The 24,173-nt window shown below is 48.2% G+C and overlaps 1 protein-coding gene across 5 annotated transcripts in view; it reads right to left on the minus strand.

Moving 5' to 3' along the window:
- KCNT1 (potassium sodium-activated channel subfamily T member 1) overlaps positions 1 to 24,173 on the minus strand; it is a 200,584-nt gene that overhangs the window by 171,215 nt on the left and 5,196 nt on the right. For 3 of the 5 annotated variants that reach the window (XM_074973566.1, XM_074973565.1, XM_074973568.1), the window contains exon 2: positions 2,902 to 3,072. In XM_074973566.1, the coding sequence (XP_074829667.1) occupies positions 2,902 to 3,072 (171 nt within the window). Of the gene's footprint in view, positions 1 to 2,901; positions 3,073 to 3,556; positions 3,574 to 11,763; positions 11,879 to 24,173 lie in introns of those variants that run through there. The other 2 variants (XM_074973567.1, XM_074973572.1) reach the window with 2 other exon arrangements.

Here is a 24,173-nt window from a genome sequence, read left to right on the forward strand (position 1 = left end):
TGGTGAAACACTGGAATGCGTTACCTAGGGAGGTGGTAGAATCTCCTTCCTTAGAAGTTTTTAAGGTCAGGCTTGACAAAGCCCTGGCTGGGATGATTTAATTGGGGATTGGTCCTGCTTTGAGCAGGGGGTTGGACTAGATGACCTCCTGAGGTCCCTTCCAACCCTGATATTCTATGATTCTATGATTCTATGACCCTTGTTATGTGAGCATGGATTATTGATATGAGCAAGGATGACAGCACTAGACACTATCAAAGAAGTTAAACATTTCCAAATACAGTGTAGAGTTTTCAGTACTGCCAGGTTGAGGTGGAAAGCCAAACAACTGGATAGAACAGCACCAAAAGCAAGTGAATTAAAAACATCTTGAGAAACAAAGCTAATGGGTTTGCCAAGTTAATACAGAAACATCACTCTCAAGCGAGCAGCTTCATACTAAAACTCAAGCTAACTTCTGAATCCAAGACACCTGTATCCAGACTAAAGCAGAGACTAATGGCCAGAGCCAAATGAGAATAAAGAATAAACACAAAATCTGCAGTGACTCAAAAATTAAGGTATTTCACATCCATTACAATGATTTAAAGATGGACAACAGTAGAACTGTAATGTTCATCCTTATAAAAATCACTGTCGTATTTTTTAAATTCAGATATTTTATTGTGTGACAGTCTATTTCCAATCAAATTCCCATTTTCCCTGAATAAAGCCATCTTAATGGACATGATACATCTACATCATTTTTAAGTAGTGACTTCTAAGGGCTTTTCAGAACATTGTGAATCAAGCATTCATTCTTGAGAATTACCAGTTCTTCTTATGCAGCTATTATGTGATGGATATTGTTTTAACTGGTTATTTAAAATATAATTTGTGAATTATATCTATTACACACCAGCACACACCCTTTCCCTTTTTGACCTCCAAAATATAGCTTTATAAATTTAATCTACAGGTTTGAAAGAAAGCTTAAACACTGTTAGAAAGAGATTTTAATTCCCAACTTCAGACATTAATAAGTTAATTTTATTGCCTGATAGTTTCACTTGTTAAGTACTCCAGGTATTCCAAGCGGCATTGTGACATGACTGTATGGCTGTCTTTAAAAAGGTACACCCAGTTATTCATAACTATCCAAGAGTTAGCAACCCAGCAAGGTAAGATTTGCTTCACCATGACAGGGCTAGCTGTTTAGGCATTCAACTAATTTGTGGGAAACAACCTACAATATTGTAGTTTATCCCCTGGCATTATAGCTTCTTGGTTCTTTTTCCATAAATACGTTTCACTGGAGGGCAATTCCTTATTCATTTGTTTTCACTGATATCCTAAAGGAGATCCCTTAAGTCTTTTCTTCGTTTTGATTTACCTTTGCAGACCTGTTAATCAATCACTGAGAGTGGGGAGGAAAAGGAAGCTTTCAAATAAAATCCAAAAGGCCATATCCCAAGCCAGTCCAAGAAGCAAACAATTTTGCAACATCTCCAGCAGTCCTTTGCAATCGCTCAGTTCAAATTAGCATCATCGCTGCAGACAGAGCCTCGGAGTTAAGTGCAGCCAGCACTGTACTCTTAAATAAATGCAAACTCTTCAACCCAAACCACAATTTCTTAATAACCACATGGCCTCCAAATCCATACACCGGGGGATCTCCACCCGGAGTGAATCATAGAATCTCAGGGTTGGAAGGGACCTCAGGAGGTCATCTAGTCCAACCCCCTGCTCGAAGCAGGACCAATCCCCAATTTTTGCCCCAGATCCCAAATAGCCCCCTCAAGGACTGAACTCACAACCCTGGGTTTAGCAGGCCAGTGCTCAAACCACCGAGCTATCCCACTAGTTTTTTAGCACCTGAGGGAGCTCCCGGAACCTTCGCGCGTCTCCATTAGATCCCGCACGGAATCCCACTCTCAGTGGGTCAATGAAAAGAACACCCCTCCCCCCCACTGCCCAGTTAATCCCCCTTCGCCTCCAGCCGGCGCTGCCACTTAAGAGTCCCTGTGATGGGAACGTGCCTTCAGCACCCTGGAGAGTTCCCTGGGCGCAGCCTGCGGGGGCAGCACCTAGGCGAGCCGCCTGAGAGCAGCCAGCACCCCCCACCCCCCCAACACACATACCCTTTGGGCCAGCATCCTCTCCTCCAGCACCCCCCAAGCCCAATGAGCTTTGGCAATGCTCCCTCTGCCCCCCGCCCCTCTCTACCCTATGGGCCAGCAACACCCCAGTCCTACTCCCTCTTGGAACCCCATCCCCTGGGGGCTAACATGCCCTGCCCACCCATACTCTCTGTGCCAGCCCCCTGCCTCCTCGTCCCTGACACCCCCTGGTCCCCTGCCCTGGGGGCTGACACCGCCTGTTCCCCCTGTGCCCTGGGGGCTGACACCCCCTGTTCCCCCCCGTGCCCTGGGGGCTGACACCCCCTGTCCCCCACCGTGCCCTGGGGGCTGACGCCTCCTGTCCTCCCCCCGTGCCCTGGAGGCTGACGCCCCCTGTCCCCCCCCGTGCCCTGGGGGCTGACGCCTCCTGTCCTCCCCCCGTGCCCTGGGGGCTGACGCCCCCTGTCCCCCCCGTGCCCTGGGGGCTGACACCCCCTGTTCCCCCCCGTGCCCTGGGGGCTGACACCCCCTGTCCCCCACCGTGCCCTGGGGGCTGACGCCCCCTGTCCCCCACCGTGCCCTGGGGGCTGACGCCTCCTGTCCCCCCCCGTGCCCTGGGGGCTGACGCCTCCTGTCCTCCCCCCGTGCCCTGGGGGCTGACGCCCCCTGTCCTCCCCCGTGCCCTGGAGGCTGACGCCCCCTGTCCCCCCCCGTGCCCTGGGGGCTGACGCCTCCTGTCCTCCCCCCGTGCCCTCGGGGCTGACACCGCCTGTCCCCACCGTGCCCTGGGGGCCTCCCCTACCTGTCGTCGTTCTGGAAGGCCTGGTCCCCCAGCAGCAGGTCCCGGAACCGGTAGCGGGGCGGCAGGGGCAGCACCTCGGACTCCAGCTCGTTCATCTTCAGGGAGGCGATGTCCAGGATGACCCCGCTTCTGCTGCCGCCGCAGCCCCCGCAGCCGCCCGGCGACGAGAGCCTGCCGGAGAGAAGGGGACGGATGGAGCCGGGCGGGAGCCTCGGGCAACTAGCCCCCTCCCAGCCCCGCCGGGACACTCGCCTGCCCGGCCCGAGGGAGCCCGCCTCGCTCAGCAGCCCCGGGAGGGGCCGGGACAGCCGCGATGTAGGACTGGACGTGGGGAGGGGCGAGATCTGGGGGCGCAGGCTTCCCCCAGCCCCCCGCTCGGCACGGCACCGTGGGGAGGGAGAGGGAAGTGGCGGCTTCCGCTCGGGTCTGTGTGGCTATGCCCGGCCCCCCACCTCCTCCCCCGGCACGGCGAGCAGGGCAGGGCTTCAGGGGAAAGGAAAAGCCCCCCAAAGCCCGCCGGCAAAGCCAGGGCAGCGCGCTCCTAGGGAAGCGGGGGCTGGGGGAGCCATAGCTGCCGCGTGGGAAACCGAGGTGCACTTTCCCCGCTGGCGACGCTGGCCCTTCAACCACTCGAGCAAACCAGCACCCAACTAACAGGCCTGAGCCAGTCCTCCGGCCATCAGCCACATGCCCCGGCTAGGAGGGTGTATCCCCCAGCTCCTGGCAGCCCGCTGCCTAGGAGAACGGGAAGGGGGCGGGGGGCTGCCCTGCGATTGTCTGGAAGCCGGGTGCCGGATCAAAAGCTGGGCTCTGGCGAAGGTGCAGGAACGCGGTACTCTGAAGGAAAGTGCTCCAGCTAGCGACAGTGTGTCTGCAGGATCTCTGCAGCCTACACGAGCGCTCGCCCCTCCAGCTCCAAAAGGCTGAGGAGAAAAAAAAAAGAAACCCGGCTATTTTTAAACAAACTTTAGGGATAAAAGGAGGGGAATTCAATCGCTCTCCATTCCGCTGTGAGCTACTAATTGCCTGTGAAAGAGTTTGAGTGGCGGACACTACACGAATGGTTAAACCAAGCCAAAATTGTTCCCAGATTTTAACAAATCATGTCTATGATGTCATGTCTATATGAGCTGTGTGACATTGTCCCTTTAAATCAGCTCTCCGAGGAAGTCACTCTATGCCAGCGTTGGAGTAACTCAGGCTTCGTGGGAAGGCTGGGGGAACAGGAGAGCCTTAGAACTCTATGGAGGGAGAAGTGGCAATGGCTTGGCAGGAAGTTCATGTCCCTCTCATCCAACATCCTATTTTAGGGCTCAAAAACGACAAAGGCTGAATGACACCTGTATTGTTACTTAGGTTTAAAGGGCCTGATCACCCAGAAGTTAATAGAGAAACTCCCACTGACTTTGAATCAGGTCCTTAGACCACAGCATGCATGGCCGATAGGAATACAGTGACAGAACCTCAGAGCATGATTCCAAATTGGCATCTACAAGAAGACAGCTGGGATGGCGGCCAGGCGGCAAAAAAGCATTCCAAGGTCCTTCACACCCTCTCACTCTTGTTTTACACCAGTCGTAACTCAGAATCCTCTAAGATAACTTGCCAGTTGACTAAGTTATAGAACTGCAATGCGCCGCAGTTCTTAAGGGTGTAGAGGAGCAAGTGGCAATCCACATTGCTGCTGAATGCAGCCCAAGAAGCTAACTGAACTCATTCCTCAGCACTTTGGATCAGCATCTTCCTCACTGCATTTACCACAGTCAGTCCTATCCCTTAATTCTATAATCAAGGGCTGTCCGACTCTTTTTACCTGCCGCACACACAATGAAAGCCAAAGTCTGCACTGATTGGCACTCCATGCAATCCCTTGGGCCTCAGTAAGGAAATACGGGGGTATAAATCAATTCAGAATTTGGCCTTGTATATTGAAATAGGTTGAAGTGAGAAGTTGAGCCAAATTCCACTGAAATCAAGGAGTCCCTCTGGGTTTACACTGGTGTCAGAGCAGAAGTTGTTCCAACTTCTTTGATCTTACAATGTAAGGAGAGATCTAATTATAATTTAATGGCAAAGCCCCAAGCTGAGGCTTTCCTGCAAGAAGAATTTAGCTCTGATGTTCTGCAAGTTGCTTTTATTTGGCCACATCCTATCTATATTTAATAATTATAGGGTGAAATCCTGGCCCCAGTGATGTTGGATCATATTAAAGAAGTTCTGTATTAAAATCACAAATGAGTTTGATTCCCCATAGTTTAAATTCCAGGGTATTACTAATTAAGAGGTCTCTTGGGTTTTGGTGCTGTTTCTCTCCCTCTATGTGTGAAACTTGCAAGCTGCTAATTGTGTTAGTACATTCTAAGACAGAGTCTGTTCTCAAAGCAATTCACAGAGAGAGAGACTCAAAGCAATACTCTAACAACAGAAAAAGCACCCAGAGACTCCCCGCCCTTTTGTTGTATTAACAATTGTGATTAAAATAGAGATAGAGGATGTATGTGGATGGATGCTTGGTGTGGATAATAACTGAATGATCAGGGAGGTGCCAGCCTAAGAATCCAGTGTCCATCGGCTGAAGAAGGCGTCAAGTGGAAATAACCAGAGGACCCCCGGAGGGCAGACTGGAATCCACCCAACAGCCTCAAGAATGGGAGAACCAAAGAACAAGATAACATCTAGCAGCACGGAGCCGTCAGGAATGTGCTAGCTGCTGATTGATTCAGCAACAGCATGATGAAGCAATTCCCACAGACTGGCATAGGAAGAAATTCCTATAAAAAGAGACTCTAAAAAGTGAGAACTTTGGGGTCTGATTCTGCAAACCAACTTCCAGGAGCATCAGATGAGCATCTGACAAGGCCCTGCTCCCTCCTCATGTCCAGGCCACCTGGCCAGTGGCTTGGCATGAGCAACTCTAAGGCTGGTAACTATGATAACAACCTTGCAGAACCTCTCTCTCTCTCTCTCTCTCTCTCTCTGTGTGTGTGTGTGAAGGAATGTGTGAATAAATATGAGATTGAATGGAATGTTATAGCTGTAACTAACTGCTTACTATGATTCTTTCTGTATTCACAATAAATGTGGTATTTTGCCTTTTTCCCTTTAATAAGATCCTGCTGGTTTTTAATGTATTGGTATAACAGTGAGACCAATAGCAAAACTCCCATTGACTTCAGTGGGGCCAGGATTTCACCCCTAGAATGGATGCTAAGGGAAATACTAGGGTTATTGATTTTTTTCATCTCTGCATAGGATGGTGTACACATAAAACTAGAGGAGTCAAAGCTCTCTCTTCAGTCGTGGAAGATTACAATTCCACCTGCAGGGCATTTCCTCTTTCAAAGGGTGAAATCTATTGAACAACAAGTTCCTGTTTAAAGGAAGATCCCATTCCCTTCCCTAGAGGGCATATAAACTGTTAAGGCTCCAAGACCATACACAGATATACATAGTGCCATGCAGAAAGGGAGCATTCCACTAATTAGTTTCCAGTGGGCAAATAAAAACCCCAATCCTGCAAATACTTTATGCACATATGTACTCCTGTTGAGTTCAACTGAAATATATGAACTCAGGGAATTACTCACATGTGTAAAGTTACTTATGTGTGCAAGTGGTTGCAGCTCTGAGCTGGTGCAGAATTTACTCATAGAATCATAGACATTAAGGTCAGAAGGGACCATTATGATCATCTAGTCTAACCTCCTGCACAATGCAGGCCATAGAATCTCACCCACCCACTCCTGCAATAAACCTCTCACCTATGTCTGAGCTATTGAAGTCCTCAAATCATGGTTTAAAGACTTCAAGGTGCAGAGAATCCTCCTGGGGGAATTCTGCACCACTGTGCATGCACAGAATTTATGTCCCCCGCATATTTCTTTGCTTCCCTGCAGAAAACTGACTTTCTGACAGGGAAGCAAAGGGAAGCCACAAGAGCGGTCATTGTGACCCTCCCCAGCAGTATGTTTTGGGTACCAGGTCAGCCAGCAGAGATGTAAATCACTGAGAGGCAGTGGGAGGGACTGGGGAAGACCCGGCTGGTGGCTCCGACCCTGCGCCAGGCTCAGCTGCTAGTCCTGGCTGGGCTGGGGAGGACGGGACTTCCTCTTCCACTACACGGCATCTGGGGCCAGGTCAGACCCACCCCCAGATTTCTCCCCCAGCTGCAGGAAGCTCTGCAAACTCCCTCCCCACCTCCCGCTTCCTGCACCCATCACTCCTCAGTTGCAGGAGGAGGGATCCCTGAACAGGGAGCTGCTCCCCCATCTGCCCAACCCCCATGCAGCCAGACCCCTCATACCCAGACCCTCCTGTCAAACCTCACCCCAGCACTCAGAACCGCCCCCCCTTGAGAAGCCCCACTTCCTCTGCACCTGGACCACCCTGACAAGCCACCCGCACCCAGATCCCTATCCCACCAAGCCCCAACCAGCTGCACCTGGATCCCCATCCTACTGAGCCCCACTCCCCCATCATCTGGACCCCCTGTCAAGCTCTATCCCCCCCACCCAAACACCCCTCACACTGAGCCCCAACCACTTTCACCTGGACCCCCTGCAAAGTCCCATTACCATTGCACCCAGAACCCTACAACAAGCCCCTGCGCATCCAGATCACTCCCTGGCAAGCTGTGTGCATCTCACTGTTGGAGAGAGTGCTTCTAACACAATACAAGAGCTTTCTAGACCCCAGGATAACCCTGTCAAGGTCCACTGCAGAACATTCATAAGAATAAGGAATTTATAATGCCAGTCTCTCCAGCAAGTTGGGAATTCCATGATGTTGGGATGTCACAAAATAGTCAAATCGTGTTCCAAGTTCTAGTGGATCAAAGTGCCATAGCCAAGAACATTTATTGCCTAGTAGTCAAACAGCAGTGGAAAACAACTTAACATGATTTATTGTGGTTTAATTTCAATCCTTGCTTCCAGAACCATGTGCAAGTTAAAATTTGCATGCAGTGTAAGGAGTTATAACAACATGGATTAATGAGGTGTAATTTTGCTCCGACTCACACAGTCTGTTTACTCCCCAGCAGTGATAACCTCACACAAAGACTGGGGATAGAGTTCAGCTTGAGGTCTTGGGAGCAGGGAGATGGCTGGACTGAAGCTAATGTGATCAGAGAGAAATTAATCTGTTTTATTGTAGATCTGGAGCTAGACACAGTCAGTCATTTTCTTGTATTTGTAAACATGATCTTTTAGAGTCTGATTTAAGAGGAAGCTGACTGCTGCATCAGCCTTGGTTTTCGTCAATAAAATTTTTCACGTATGGGCTGGCAGAAATCCTGCTCTTCTCCTGCTGTATTTGAACACAGGGCACACACAGCAGCTGTGCTGCTGACAGCACCATCATCAGAGACTGAAAATACATACAAAGGACCACATGCATCCCCTGCAGGACTCCAATGACTTCTCTGGAGCTGAGCCAAGGATATTCTGGCCCACAGAGTGTTCATCCGATGCATCTGTGGTGCCAACGGGAGCCCTTAAAGTGCTGTCAAAGTAGCACTGAGCTTGTCAGGACCCAATAGTCCAATTTTGTTTGTAGGAAAACGTCTCAGGGCTCAGACAGTTGTTTGAAATACATTTTAAAAGCCATCGATTCTTTTGGGGCACAGGGAAGTTTTTTGATCCAGATGTTGCACTGACTGGTAACAAGGGATGAAGGCAAGGGTAGTGAAACAAGAACAAGGAATCCTTGACTCCATCTCAGTCAATCCTTTGCATGCTGTGAACCACATGCAGAGTGATGTGCACTCATGCTCCAGAGCATAAACCAATCACAAGCTGCCTAAGCTCAGGAAGGAACTTCCTCTCTTGACAGATGCCATAATTGTCCATTACAGGGCTTCTTGCACTTACCTTGAAGCATCAGGTACCAGCCATCATCAGAGAGAGAACACCACACTATATGGGCTACTGGTCTGATCCAGTCTGGCAATTCCTATTTTATCTACCCAATAAACAGACCCACCTCCTAAAAGGGGCTGACCATCTCCATCTCCACGGATGTCCATGAACATTGCCGGTTGCTTAGCACCTCTCAGGATCACGCCCACTGTTAGGACATGCTTCTAAATCCTCAACAGCAATTTAGGGCCTGGGGATCCTGCAAAGTGTCAAGTGCCCTCTCCTCACTGCTGTTAAATAAATGCACTTCTGGGTCCACCTGACAAGATTTAAAGTGGGAGCAGAAAGCTCCGAGCACCTCACCGGGCAGCCCTCCTCCACAAGAGCCAGAGGACAAACAGAACAGAGGCTGTTGCCTCCTTCTAATAACAATCTGGACTTGAGTCTGATGCACCTGCCTAAACAACCCTCTGTTATGACCCTGTTTAGTTTGGGAACTCAGAGGAACAAAACCAGTGTTGTGTGGGAAACCAATGCCCAGCACAGAGGCTTAACCAGCCTTATCTCACCGGGACAGCACGTACCATCCTCTAGCCAAGGGAGAGGGGCCCTGCTCCCTCTCCCCTCCACCAGCTTCAGTCCAAGAAGTCTGTGTGCATCTGACAGAAAGTGAGCTCCCAACACCTGATCTCATTACTCTAACCCAGCTCTACTTGGCCAAAGCAGAACCACTGTCTTCGGCTTCATTCCACTGTGCATGCTGTAAAGCCATGGCACATTGCGGGGTGTCTGTTGTCACCCTCTAATGACTGGCTGTAGCCTACAGAGAGACAAGGCTAATCACTCGTGACTGATGGTGGAGCAGTAGGGATGTCCGAGTTTGGAGCCAGACGGCTTGGCCTCCATCCCTGCTGATGACAGACACGTCTCTGTGTCTGCAGCACAAAGTACTGTTACCATTGAATTCGCTGGTTTGGCTGGCAGAGCGGCTATGCTAGGAGCTACCTGCTAGGCGTCATAGGTACATTCATCAGATGTCTGCCTAGTGGGGTGGAATGTAAGGAGTTCATACCCCCATTCACGAACTGCCCTTCTTGTGTCATTCCAGGACCTGTGTCCCAGCAGCTGCTGACTCTTCAGGGCAACGTGTCCAGATTCCCCTCAAACAGCAGGAGAATATTCTCTTTGGACTGCCTTTCGCCGGCTGCAAGCAGCCTCTGCAGGCCCCAGCCCACTGACAGCACAGAACAGCTCACTCGGCTGTCGGCCCGCCCTTGACCCTCTCCGTTCCCTATGCAGAGAGCATCTCTTTCATGTCAGCAGGGTGAGCAGAGATATGATCTCGGGGGGCTATCCCAAAATGGCCAGACCTGGCTTTAGGACACAGCAGCTGTTAGAAGCCCAAGACACCCACCCACCCCTCTTTTAATCAAGTGGCTGTGGAAGGGTTAATTTACAGGGCAGAAGGCCGTCTTCCACCTTAGTCTTTTTAGAAGGAAATACTAGGCTGAACTCTGAGATAGGGTGTCCTTCCAAGGCTCTGCTTCCCTTTGGCTGGCCATGGCCTTTCAAGATGGCTTCTCAGACAGCCCGCTTGCTATGGCAGCCCTCCCCACACTCTGACACCTCCTGGTGACTGGTTTGCTCTCAGCCCCAATTTCAGCCAGTGTGTTCACTAGACAAACAGGCCCTCCAGCTTTTTCCTTCAGTCAGAAAGCAGCCATGTCAGCGGGACCAGAGATCACTCAGGCCATTCTGATCCCACACAGCAGCAGGGCTTCGCCGTCACCTTTCACAGAATCATAGAATATCAGGGTTGGAAGGGACCTCAGGAGGTCATCTACTCCCACCCCCTGCTCAAAGCAGGACCAACAGCACTAAATCATCCCAGCCAGGGCTTTGTCAAGCCAGGCCTTAAAAACCTCTAAGGATGGAGATTCCCCCTTCCGGTCTTTGTTTCCAACCACTTCCATTCAGGAAGGGTGGGTCTTGTGGTCAGTGCACAGGCCTGCGATTAAAGGGACTCACGTTCAGTCCCAAGCTCTGCCAGTCCATCCGTGTCAGCTTGGGGGAATCACTTCTTCACCCTGGATCTCAATTTCCCCCCATATGTAAAATGAGGATGATACTGCCCTATCCCAAGAGAGGTGTTTGTGGGGCACTCTGGTATTGCAACAATGGGCCCAACATCCTGCGAGTACCTATAAAGAGATTCACACCAACGCACCAGCCCTGTCCTCTCCCCACATGCGTATTCTGATTTTCAAAGATGCTGAACAATGCCAACTCCTCTTGAAGTCACCTGAGCTGCGGATGTTCAGCACCTTGGTGAGTCTTGGACTTACTGGAGTGGCTTCCTTTTTGATCTCTCTTCTCCATCGTCACAGCAGAGGCATCTCTCACTTTCCACCTACTCCTCGCTCTCACTTCTTGGTAAGAACAGATCCTCCAGTTGCTGGGCTCTCTCAAAAAGTCATCATCGGCCCTGGCCTCTCTGATGAACAATAAGCTATTCAGGAAATTCTGCCTCCCCGCCTTTAATTTTCTGTGCGTTTTAAAGAATACGTACAAATCACCATCATTCCTGGCTTCTCCTCCCACAGCTCTTATGGTTACCTGGTTACAGTTGCTTTTCCCCTTCCTTTGGAGTGACATCCCTGTGGGGAGTCTCTCAGTGGCCAAGTGCGGAGGGGAAACACGTTCCTTCCCAATTGTTAGGCTGGAAACGAGACAGCACCCTCCTCTTGTGTAAGTGACACACATTGGCTAAAACCATCAATGCAGGCTCCTTGGCAGCGAATGGAGCAATGAGCAGGCATGCCAGAAAGCTGTGGGGTACACCAGCCCAAACAAGAAAGGGGTGGGGGGTAGGGGCAGAGAAGCTTGAGAAAAGCAACACACACACACACACACACACACACACACTTCATGAATGGAAAAGTCAAGTGTGAAAGCTTGGGCAGCTATAGCTTAGCCTCAGCATGTCACCTAGACAGACACTGACCTTGGCAGCTTTATGGGAGTGAGATTTCCACAGGGATCACTGCTCAGTGAATAATTCCTTACAATCATTTTGGGCACAAAGAGGTTTCCTCTGTCACTGTCTTGGCAGGACATGTTCTTCCACCTCCCTTTTTATTGTTCAGAATGAAAACTCCAGTCTCTACTCGCACTGAGCTTCTCCCGTAGCTGCCCCACAGCAGGCTGGAGCCCGGAGTTTCCACTGTAGCCGTCCCCCAGCAGCTGGGTGCATTGGACTTCTATAGCGGTCCCACAACACACCCGAGCACTGAAGTACAGGAATTAATTCCACGCTCTTATCCTCACTGCCTGATTCCCCTCACAGCCTCCAGTGCCAGGCAGGGCTGTATTACACAACCCTGTGTGCCGACAGGTGCAGCTGTTTGTTTGGGGGAGAGACAGAAATTGCTTCTTCCCTACCAGTTTCTCTTTGAAGATCCAGAGTTCGCCTCTTCTCCCATCACCCAGCAAGCGCTCGACAAAACACAGCGCGGACAACATGAAAACACAGAGGCCGTCTGAGCATCAGGTGCGTCAGCAGAAAGGCAGTCTGGGCTCAGACAGCTCTCTTGTATGTAGTGCACACAGAAGTCAAGCCCATCGCTGGCTCTCGCATGCTGCTGGAGCCGGAGCACAGAATGCTGCGTGGAACGCTGCAGGCTCCCAGCAGCCATATGGAGTTCATTTGCAGGGTACAAAGCTTCGAGTCCACATGGCCCAGATCCAAGAGTCACGCAGTGGTCAGTCAGCCTCCCACACAGATGCCTGTTCGCCTGTGTGTGCTCAGAAGGGCTGTTCTGATGAAGGCAGCGTGGCCAGCGACACTGTCCCTGCTGGTCAGAACTTATATGCAAACCACGGAGATGTATCAGAGGCCAATACCTGTGGCCACCAAAATAAGACAAAATAAAAGGGAAGGAAAGTCTCCTCTCCTGTGCTGTACTCTCCCTTGAGTCAGTTTACGGTATTAAGAAACTACCTAGAGCTGAACAGCACAGGAATTTTAAAACCACGCTGATATATTACATACTAGAATGGAAACGAAATCCAGCACCCTCTCAGGAAACATTTTCTTGTCTATCAGGCAATTAAAACAATTGTGGCTTTCCTGCCTTCTGCCCAATGAGTAAAACCTGTTTTTTATTAAAAAGGGGCGGGGGGATGTAAAGGCACTGATTGAAAGTGGGGTGTGCCTGATGATGATGTTCCTGCAGAGAAGTCCACCAGTGCCTTGATGCTAATACTGCCCCCAGCACTCTATTAGAGGAGGTCTTCAAATATTTAAAGAGCCATAATTAGGACTGAATATAAAAAGCTACTGAGCTGAGCACATTACTCACTTCATGATAAGTAATGCACTCATTTTTCATGGCTACCTACTGACCAAGTGATAAGGTAATTTACTGCACTGTTGCAGCAGTTAGGATCCGCCTAGATACTTAAACAGCCCCGTCACCATTGTATCCAAGCATCTCCAAAGCACTTCGGGATTTGGCCTCCCAACACCCCTTTGTGGGAGGAATGGCTCACCGTGCCATTTACAGATGGGGATGCGAGGCGCCAACCAGAGTCTTGTCCAAAGAAATCTTTGGTGAAGCAAGGAATTGAAGCCCAGATCTCCAAGATCCCAGCCTAGTGCTTTAATCCCAAGGGCATCCTTCCTCCCCAGCTCACTGCTAAATCACTTCTATGACAAAATGCACTTCCATGGCATCTTTCATCTAGAGATTTACAGGGCCATCACCACAGCAGTATGAGTGCCTCATCTCAAAGTCCTTCATAAAGCTATTAATCAAATCTCCCAGCAGGTGAAAGGAGCATGTCAGTATTATTATCCCCTTTTTTCCTAGAGAGACATTAAACCACAGTGATATTAAGCGTCTTTCCTGGTGCCCATTCCCCGCCAGGTCACAAAGCAAGTCCTCTACGTAGCCCGGAATAGAAACCAGGAGTCCTGAATCCCAGTTTCCGCCTCTGCCTATTGCACATTACAGTCCCTCTTGCCCTGTTTCAAAGAGAAGGAAAAAAAATACCCTTTGCCCAGTTTTCCATAAGAAAGCACAATATTAAGAAGGTGACAGATCTGTTTTCTATGTGCCCCACAATTCCCAGCTCGGCTAAGGGACGGTCCATGCATAGTGGCAGCAGACTGGACTCTTCTCTTTAAGAATAAACAGCTCCCCACTACGAAAGGCAAAGGGAAATAGGCAAATAAAAAGCATGCCCCAGAGACCAATGAAAAGAGCGCTAATCTGTTACACAGCCTTGGAGCATTGTTCGGAGTGAACGGAGGTTCACCCAGGGCATCAGAGCAGACTAAGCCAAGGAGACAGGAAAATTATACCTGGGGTTTCCCAAAGAGAGAGAATATTTTGAAAGACAGAAATGACCCAGGCACTCACATGTGGTATTTGAGAACACTGAGTTGGGGGAAGCCAGGGAAGAGAGTTCTCTCCAGGCCTCCCAGGCAGATGCTAGGAGGCGGCCATGGAAGAAGCAGCTGGGCATGGAGAGGAGAGGAGAGGCAAAGCAGATGCCTCTGCTCTTCCCCGAGACCCTCAAGCCTAGACACCACTGAGGTCAGTAGACTGAACTCGAGCCATTCTTTCCTCTCTGCTGATTGGAGCAAACAGTAAGACTCCTTCCCCCTCCAATACTGATCCATACAGGCAGAATCAGAGCCTAAGAAATGCCTATTAAGTGGGACCTACACACAGGCACCCAGGTGTAACTGTTTAGGCGCACACCAATTATGCAGGGCAGTGATTTGGTGCAAGGTGCCTTCCTGACCCCACTTGTGCCCTGCAGCATGAGGACTAATTCCCCTTGTTATCATGGCTGACCTCACTGTACATGCCATTGGGAGGGGGGTCATTGCACTATCCACCTCATTAAGGAAATCCCACTATGGGAGATCTGTGAGAGTGTATAGCCTCAGCAGCGCCTTACTCGGATGTGTAATTGCCACTGAGATAATGGTTCCAAGATTCATATGTGTTTACAGGCCTGATATGGGCTCTGCATGCACCATCCCCACCTCTCTGAAAAGGTTCTGCACAGCTCCCATGCCCCAGCAGGAACCTCCACAAATTGCTTAAAGGGGGCAGATTCATGCTCTTGGGGAAAAGACATTTCTTCCGGTGGATGGATAAAAAGCATTAGGCAGCATTGGAGCAGATATTACAGGGGGAAAAATACAATCTAGAGAGCACACACAAAGCACCTGTTTCTTAATGGGAGCTGTGGATGCAGTCCTGCAGCCAATTCAGGACGCACACCTGGAATCAACCCAAAGGGCTCTGGCAATTAGCAAACAGGATAAGAGCCCTTTGATTATGAAAAGCCTCTTGAAAAGTAAACAACTCTGTGTTTTAGTCTAAGCTCGGAAGCCTTTCTTGGTAGGAAACCACTAAAAGAAAGTGTGCCGGGTTCCGTCACAGAGACGGAACTGGGACTGTCACCTGATGTGCTGAAATTACCTCTGAGCCCATTTTACCTGCCAGCTTGGGACTCCAGAACCCTGCCATGTTGAGACAGACATGCTGCAACACAGACCTAGGGTCTGGGCCATGCCCCTAAAGCTGTAGACTTTAACTAAAAACAGCTCAGCAGGTTACCTCTCTCGAGCACCTAGACACCCAACTCCCAATGGGATCCAAACCCCAAATAAATCCGTTTTACTCCATATAAAGCTTATACAGGGTAAATTCATAAATTGTTCCCCCTCTATATCACTGATAGAAAGATGTGCACAGCTCCCCCAAGTATTAATCACTTACTCTGGGTTTATTAATAAACAAAAGTGATGTTATTAAGTATAAAAAGTAGGATTTAAGTGGTTTCAAGTAATAACAGACAGAACAAAGTAAATCACAAAGCAAAATAAAACAAAACAAGCAAGTCTAAGCCTAATACATTAAGAAACTGATTACAGGTAATATCTCACCCTTGAAGAGGTTCAAATAAGCTTCTTTCACAGACTAGACTCCTTCCTAGTCTGGGCCCAATCCTTTCCCCTGGTACAGTCTTTGTTAGATCCAGCAGACTTCTCAGGTGGTAAGCCAGGATTTTCTCATGACTGGCCACCACCTTTGTCCTGCTCCACCCCCTTTTACAGCTTTGGCACAAGGCAGGAATCTTTTGTCTGTGCTTGTCCCCACCCCTGCCTCATCAATGGAAAAGTACAAGGATTAAAATGGATTCCAGCATCATGTGACATGATGGTCACATGTCACTGTAAGACCCCCTAGTCTCCATTCTTCCTGGGTTGGCCCACATGTACACAGGAAGGTTTGCAGGTAAATAAACCATTTACAACCAATTGTCTGGGTCAATGGGAGCCATCAAGATTCTAAACCATCATTAATGGCCCACACTTTGCATAATTACAATAGGACCTCAGAGTTATACTTCATATTTCTAGCTTCAGATACAAGAATGATACATGCATACAAATAGGAGGAATATATTCAGTAGGTTATAACCTTTGTTATGATACCTTACAAGAGAACTTTTGCATAAAGCATATTCCAGTTACATCATATTTCACACTCATAAGCATATTTCCATAAAACATATGGAGTGCAACATCACAGAAAGATCTAATGGTTAACACAGGGAACTAGAAATGGGGATTCCTGGATTCAATTTCCAGCCTTGCTGATTTTCTGGAGTTGTAGTTTTAATTCTCAGCCTCTTTGCTTTTGTGGCTCAGGCCCAGAATGTTATTTGAATATAGCTGGGGAAGGGAGGAAGGAGTTGTGGTTAATTTCTTCCATTAGCGAGATGGAGCCAAATGACTGAACCTGAACTTTTCCACTCTGCATATTTTACATAGATTTTACGTGACCCTATTGGGGTGGCGCCCAAAGGTCCCAATCAGGATTGAGCTCCCATCATGTTGGGTGCTGCCCAAAATACGGCCCTCCCCCAGAGAGCCTGCAACCTAACAGTGAAACCGATGCCCAAGGACACATACCGGCGCAGCAGATGGGAACAACCTCAGGTCTCCTGACTCCCAGCCCAGTGCGTTATCCATTGGACTACACCGCTTCCTCAGTGTACTGTTAAATAATCAGCCAAACCTCCATCCCCCAACCTCCCAGGAAAGTTAATGACAGAGCGAAGCAAGTGCCTAATACAGTTGATCAGAATGACAGGCAGACAATAGAGCATAATGGTTCATTCGCAATCATTATAGTCTATTGTGTAAATATGCAAATACAGTGCAATTCAGTTTAACTGATCAATTTCTGTACCCTTATTTTCCTATGGCCACATTCCTTAATATGTTTGTCCTTCACCCTCCTGGGTCAGATTGGAAGGGACTTCTCCAATCTTCTCACTTTTGCAGCTGAGTGGAACTCAACTGGAGTGGAGATAGCTTGCAGGGATGCTAATTAGAGCCAATTAAAACTTGACTGACCTGCCCTGGCACTAAAACGTTCCTGGCAGAATTCGCTCTGTCCTTGAAAGGTCAAGATCGGGTTCTGTGTACATGACTCAGGAAGCTCATTGTGCCACAGATTTGCATACAAGGATCATTCTGGTATAACGCTCGGGGTGGAATCTGCCCACAGGGATCCATAAAACCAACCTTTCTGCCATATAATAGAGAGCACTTATTCCCCCCCCATTGGACCCAAACCAGCAAACAGCATAAGAGATCCAGCCACCAACCCCTGGTTTAAAAGGGAAGCATTGGTGGCAACATGTTTCTCAGGAGAAGACTTTGACTTTGGGATTCATTCCCAAAAAGAGCCTTCTGGACAGGCTGCAAAGACCATTTATTTCTCTAGGCCTTGCAGCAGGAAGAGGGAGAGCATTTCGGAGAGGGGTTTTGGGGGTTTGTTACAATCTGGCTGGTAGACTGGTTTGCTGGGTTTTTGTAGTGGAGCGGATTACAGGTAATATCTCACCCTGTAATGACAAGGAGCAGGCAGAACTTCAGGCCACAATTTTTAGCAGTGACTTGGGATTCCAGGTGCTTCGACTGTGAGGGACCCCAATGCAAGACACCTTAAAAAGGGGTCTGATTTTCAGATGGTGCGAGCTCCTGCCCTGAGGTCCCTTTGAGATGTCCCAAGGTGGGCAGCTAAAAATGGAAGCACCCATAATCACTAATCCTTTGAACATCTCAACCGTAAAACGTCCTTTTGTTGGTTAATGATAGTGAAATAAAAATACACACAGTCCACAGCTCATGTATTTAGGCAACTCATGTATAAAAAGGTGACTAATGAAATGCACCATATATTGGCACCATCACAGACTCAGCGGCGTGGCTTTGTCTATCCTAGGTGTCTTTTTCACTCTGAAATTTCCCAACAGGGGCAGTACCAGTGTAGACCACCTCTAAATCTGAATCCTTCCCACAACATCACACATTGCTTAGGGTATGAATAAGGCTCCACCATCCCTGCCTATCCTGAAGGCTGCACCTTGAAGCAAGCAAAAAGGCTTGTGTGTTCCCATGACCCTGACAGCTAGGAGTTTTAACTCTGGGTAGGGCCACTCAAGCCAGACAGGTCAAAGGGGGAACCAGAGGAAAAGCAGTCCACTGGTCCTCCATGCTGGGGGTTGAGCAATAGGCCAACAACCAGTGTTCCCCCTAAGGTGCGCGGCTGCAGGAAATGCCCACCCCAGAAGCCACGAGTGCCACTTAAGTGTTAAAATAAATCTGCTTTTTATGAGCCTACCCACTGAAATGCAGGCTGCCCTGTGCACAGCACTGTGGCTCTAGGCCTTTTTTGAGCAGCTAGAGACCTGTGCCGTGCATGTAGCCCTCTTGCACAGGGCAAGGGGCCTTCGTTCTCAGCATGGGGTCCGGTTTGTAATGAAGCCAATAGGTTTGTACAAGCTCATTTTAAAAATAAAGAGCAGATTCCCAAGGAACCTTGTGAAGGCAAATTCTGAAAAGGATTCACATTGCTGCAACTGAAAGACAAGCCGCAATTTGCCACGTTCCTCACCAACAAGCTCTTCTCCAGATCCAGTTTAACCCTAGAGAAGATTTTGATAGCTGCCAGACCCTCTGAAAATCACCCAGGTCCAGAACTGAAATGCTGCCAGGCCTTTTGTTAAAGGGGTGCTAGCATGCGCTGCTCTAATAACAGGATTAAGTTCCATGCCAATCAATTGCTAATGAATTTAAGCTCTAAACAGATGATTAAAGTAAAAAGACAGCAATTCGCATGTCAGAAGCTTCTGATAGAGCCTTGGCACAAAGATCAACCTTTATGCTGCCACTACCTGCACAAGAGGATAAAGGGGATATAAATCCTATTAGCGATACAGCAATTTCCCACCAGGCCTGGCTCTCCTCGGCCTTCCTATTTACATCCATTTTTCTGACTGGTCCCATATAATCATAGACTCTCAGGGTTGGAAGGGACCTCAGGAGATCATCTAATCCAACCCCCTGCTCAAAGCAGGACCAATCCCCAATTTTTGCCCCAGATCCCTAAACGGCCCCCTCAAGGATTGAACTCACAACTCTGGGTTTAGCAGGCCAATGCTCAAACCACTGAGCTCTTTCAGCAGTGTTTACAAACACATCTCAAAACGGAGTTTCCTGGTCCCTTGGGTCATTTATTCCATGGGAACTAAGAGCACTTCTGACTTCCCACAGCACAGAAGGCATCTTGCCTGTGCCTTGCTTTTTCGAGTGGGGTAATTTGCTCCAGTAATATCTGCCAATGCAGAGTATAACTCAACACATCCAGAGAAGCTATAAAGTGCCAATTCCTGTGACTGTTGTGCTGGGAAAACCCTTCTCTCTCTGTAACCCCATATAGGTGGGGGCAAGGAGCACCATGCCAATGCCTCAGAGTTGCAGACCCAGCGTGTGCGACCTGTTCCAGTAAGCAAAGGGCACTGAAAGTCAGCAAATAATAGAGGGAAATGGGAGGGGGAAGTGCTTTCCCCGACCAGGCACGTGTGTTCAGCTTTACAGCAAGGAACAAAGCTGGGAAGAGGTGGGAGGCCGGCTTTCTAACCTATACATAAGCCCAGGAAGTTGCCGGAGAAGAATGAATGAGTCAGTCATTCCAGCGTCCTCTTGGGTTGATTTAAAGGCAGCACCGATGGGCTTCAAAGAGAATCTCAGGCAGCCCTTGAAGGCCAGGGTGGAAGACGTCACTGTCATGGAGAACTGGGAGAGCGTAAAACGTTATTGTGGGCCATAGGCACCCTGAGCAGGGGGCAGCGCCCTACTTTGCTGTTCTTCTGCTGAAGCTGCTGCAGGACCATTCTGGAGCCCAACAATACCCAACATCTGGAACTCAGCACATTTAACGCTATGGAACCAATATGGTGAAAGTAACTCAATACAAGGGAAACCCCAAAAGTCCTTTCCCAGGGATATACATGTGTGTTAGGATGTATTCCGTTTTCAGCCTCAGCAGTTCCACCTACTGGTGAGCTCACTGCAATGTGAATATCAAATGGCTCAGGTGATCTCAAACATGACTGAGAAAACCAACTCAGGCAGAAAGGACCTCAATTCCTCTTTATCTCTGCTTTACAAGCACACTTCAGCAATGACTGGCCTTGTAATTTTATGGCGTTCTCAACAGCTAATCCCCTATGTTGCAATTATTTCTGAAGCAAGAAAAGGCCAAGATTCCATTCCAAGAACTAAGATCCCAGCTGCCAGCCAAAGGAAGAGAAGCTGACAAATCTTCCTTTATTTTTTTAAATAAAGGTGAAAGCAGGTAATTATGCCTGGAATAGTTAGTTACTAACAAGTAACAGAGTTTAATTCAGTGCAAGTTCTACCAGATGGCCTTTGCCCTACTCAGAAAATGGAAAACTTAAAGACCACTGAGTGTGCCTTCATCCCAACTATAGATACCATTCAGAGGTGTTTATTACATAATCTATGCAAGACCAGCTGCACTGTGTCCCAGAACATGACACACCTCTGTAGGAGCAGGATGGCTTCCTAGGGAATTTCTATACCTCACTGAACAGCTCAGACACCACAGCAGAGGGAGAAGGGACACTTTTAAAACTATCCTTCACTAACTTGCATGCAAGACCCTATAAAACAGCTGCTTTGTCCCACCTAACACTCAGGCCCTTGGCACAGCACTGACTCCAAGTTAGATAAATATTCAACTAAAATATTGTAATATAAAATACAAAGTACTGGAAGCTGCGTGGTCTAATGAACTGGGTACCAGAGAGTCTATTCCAAGACCCTCACCCAGTAATTTCTGCATCAAGTCCATAATTTCTGGTTGAGCTACAGCAGATCTTTCAGAAAGATACTCATTCTTGACTTAAAGACTCAAGTGATGGCAGAATCTCAACTACAGCTAGGAGAGCAGGCAAACAGCTTCCTCGGGGTCCATAATTAGCCTTGCCTGGATGACCTAGGAAATTCCTAATGAGATATGGAGCATTTTACCTGAAGGACACTACTTTGAACCCTACCTTGGTCACGAATGAACAAAAGGCATAATCATCTACTGGCTGCTTGATGGTCTACGTGAAATAAATTTAGTGGGTTCCTGTCCGGTTCATGGTGGCCGAGTGGAGAAAGCCAACCACAGCCAGCATTAATAGGCACAACCATCAACAGAGACCAAAGAATGGAAGAACATACAAGCAAACTGCCTTCCTGCTCCTAGAAGCAGACCTCTGAATGAGGGTTAAGCACAGTGGAAGGGCACTGCTGCATCTCCTCTGCTGATATGGAGGGTTGTTTGATCAGCTAAACTCACTTCACAAAACCAAACCAAACCAAAAGAGGGGAAAAACCTACCACATGTTTTAATCTAATCCTGGGAAGCCAGGACCATTGTAGTCAATAGCACCATTCTCAGAGGTGCACTTTCAGTCATTCTTAAAGACCTCTCTTATTGCCGCTCTGGGACCTAATTCTCAAGCTGTTACTTTGGAACAGTTGACTCAGTCAGTACAGCTGCACGCCTCCCCAAAACACCCTGCTCCCCAAGCTAATGTTTAGTATCTAAACCAGCCCAATTGTATCCTTCCTGACTACACATAGTTCTACCTAATGTACCTCAAATATAAACAGAAGCATCCAGTATTCCCAGAGACGTATCAGCAAAATCTTCAGGACGGACTGACATATCTTTGGTAAGAGAGGCTAAAAATATGTGAGAAGACATGAAAAAAGCCACATACGTCTTATGCAAAGATACAACTTTCCTAAACAGCTTCTCCAGCAGAAACAGCCTTGGCTTCACCACCTGTCACAAGTGTCGTCTTGCTCCACCTCTTTCTTCTGAAATAAACCATATGCACTGGAGGTAGTATAGAGAAAAGCCAATTCTCCAGATGCTTGAGTCACCCTCTCTCTCTGGTTCTATACTTGTGCAGGTTATTTCTGTGTGAGCCTTTTCTTATGGCTGCTAAGTCCTCGTCACTACTTACCCGAGTTCCCTTACATGGTCAAGAAGGGAAAAGAGTTTCTAACCCAGAAGAGACAGTGCACTGCCCTGGCTGGCTGACTGCCTCGCTGTACAAACATTCACAACATTTCCCGTGAGACAGGAAGGCAAAATTTAAGTTACTTATGCCCTCTGGGTGCCAAGAATTGCTGAGCAGGATGTTCCTGGGCCAGACATATTTTACAAATTAAAGCACACTTACAATTAACTCCTTGCTTTCTCTTTGGAGGAATCTCGCAGGGCAAATACCCTGGGAAGTATTGCAGTGGAATGGGGTTCTAATCCCATTACTGTTGCACAAAGAGGAACAAAAAAAATTGATAAAGACACACACGCACCCAGAGCGGCATGCAGGATAGCATTTGAGACAGACATTGTGAGAGAGGGGAATGACCAATTTCCTCACTTGCTCTTATTTTCCCCTACATTTCAAGACAATGGGGAAGAATTTGGGCAGGTGCCTGCTGTTGACCTTAATGGGGATGGCATAGCCAAAGTCCATTTAGACAGGAGTGTGTTGACACAGGATTACATGGTTTAGATAAAGGCTCAAGAAGACAAAGTATTCCTGGTCTAACTCTGTCATGTAAATAAAGGAGATGGTGAATACAAAGGATCATTCCCTTGCTGTTCTAACATAAATAAGAGGGCTGGGGGGTGGGGGGAGGGTGGGAGAGGTGCCCTGCCAGTGTTTGATCTCTGTACACGGATACCCAGGAGCATTTATGCCGGGGAATTTAAGAGAAACCTAAAACTCAGGAGGGGGAAGACAGGCATGTTAGGCCAGGAGGCTGCCCTCTGCTCCTAAAACATCTTCTGTCTTTCGTTCCCCTGCACACAGAAGTGGTAACGAATCTACGGCCACCACGGCAGACAAATACGCCACAGCGTGAGACAGGGAGAATGAAACCAAAGACCCTTGGCTCCTAAAGTAAAAGAATGCAAGGTAAGCTCTTTGAGGCAGGACCGTCCTTTGTGCAGCGCCTAGGACCAGGCAGTCCTTGCCCATGACAGGAGCTCCTACATGCTGCAAGCAGCATGGAAGCTATTTAAATATACCACAATGGAGCTCAAACTCAATATATACCCCAAACGGGAAAAAAACCTACAGGACTCAAACCCAAAAAAACACGCCACCATGGCTAAACAGCAGAGTAAAAGAGGCAGTTACAGGCAAAAAGGCATCCTTTAGAAATTGGAAATCAAACCCTAGTGAGGAAATAGAAAGGAGCATACACTCTGGCAAGTTAAGCAGAAGTATACTGAGGCAGGCCAAAAAGAAATTTAAAGAGCAACTATCAAAAGGCCAAATAAAAATGCAGTTACTTTTTGTAAGTCCATCAGAAGCAGGAAGCCGGCCAAACAGTCAGTGGGGCACTGGACAACGGAGGTGCTAAAGGAGCACTCAAGGAAGACAAGGCCATTGTGAAGAAGCTAAATGAATTCATTGCATCGGTCTTCACTGCCAAGGATGTGAGGGAGATTCTCCCACCTGAGCCATTCGTTTTAGGAGACAAATCTCAGGAACTGTCCCAGATTGAGGTGTCATTAGAGGAGGTTTTGGAACAAATCGATAAATTAAACAATAAGAAGTCACCAGGACCAGATGGTGTTCACCCAAGAGTTCTGAAGGTGCTCAAATGTGAAATTGCAGAACTACTAACTGTGGTATGTAACTTATCACTTAAATCAGCCTCTGGACCAGGTGACTGGAGGATAGCTAATGTAATGCCCATTTTTTAAAAAAGGCTCCAGAGGCAACCCTGGCAATTACAGGCCGGTAAGCCTGACTTTAGTATCAGGCAAATTTGTGGGAACTACAGGAAAGAACAGTATTGTCAGACACATAAATTAACACAATATGTTGGGGAAGAGTCGACATGACTTTTGTAAAGGGAAATCATGCCTCACAGGCCAGTTGATATACTGCTCTTTGAATTTCAGAAAGCCTTTGACAAGGTCCCACCTCAAA

Source organism: Natator depressus, chromosome 16, assembly GCF_965152275.1.
Source record: "Natator depressus isolate rNatDep1 chromosome 16, rNatDep2.hap1, whole genome shotgun sequence".
Taxonomy (NCBI): Eukaryota; Metazoa; Chordata; order Testudines; family Cheloniidae; genus Natator; species Natator depressus.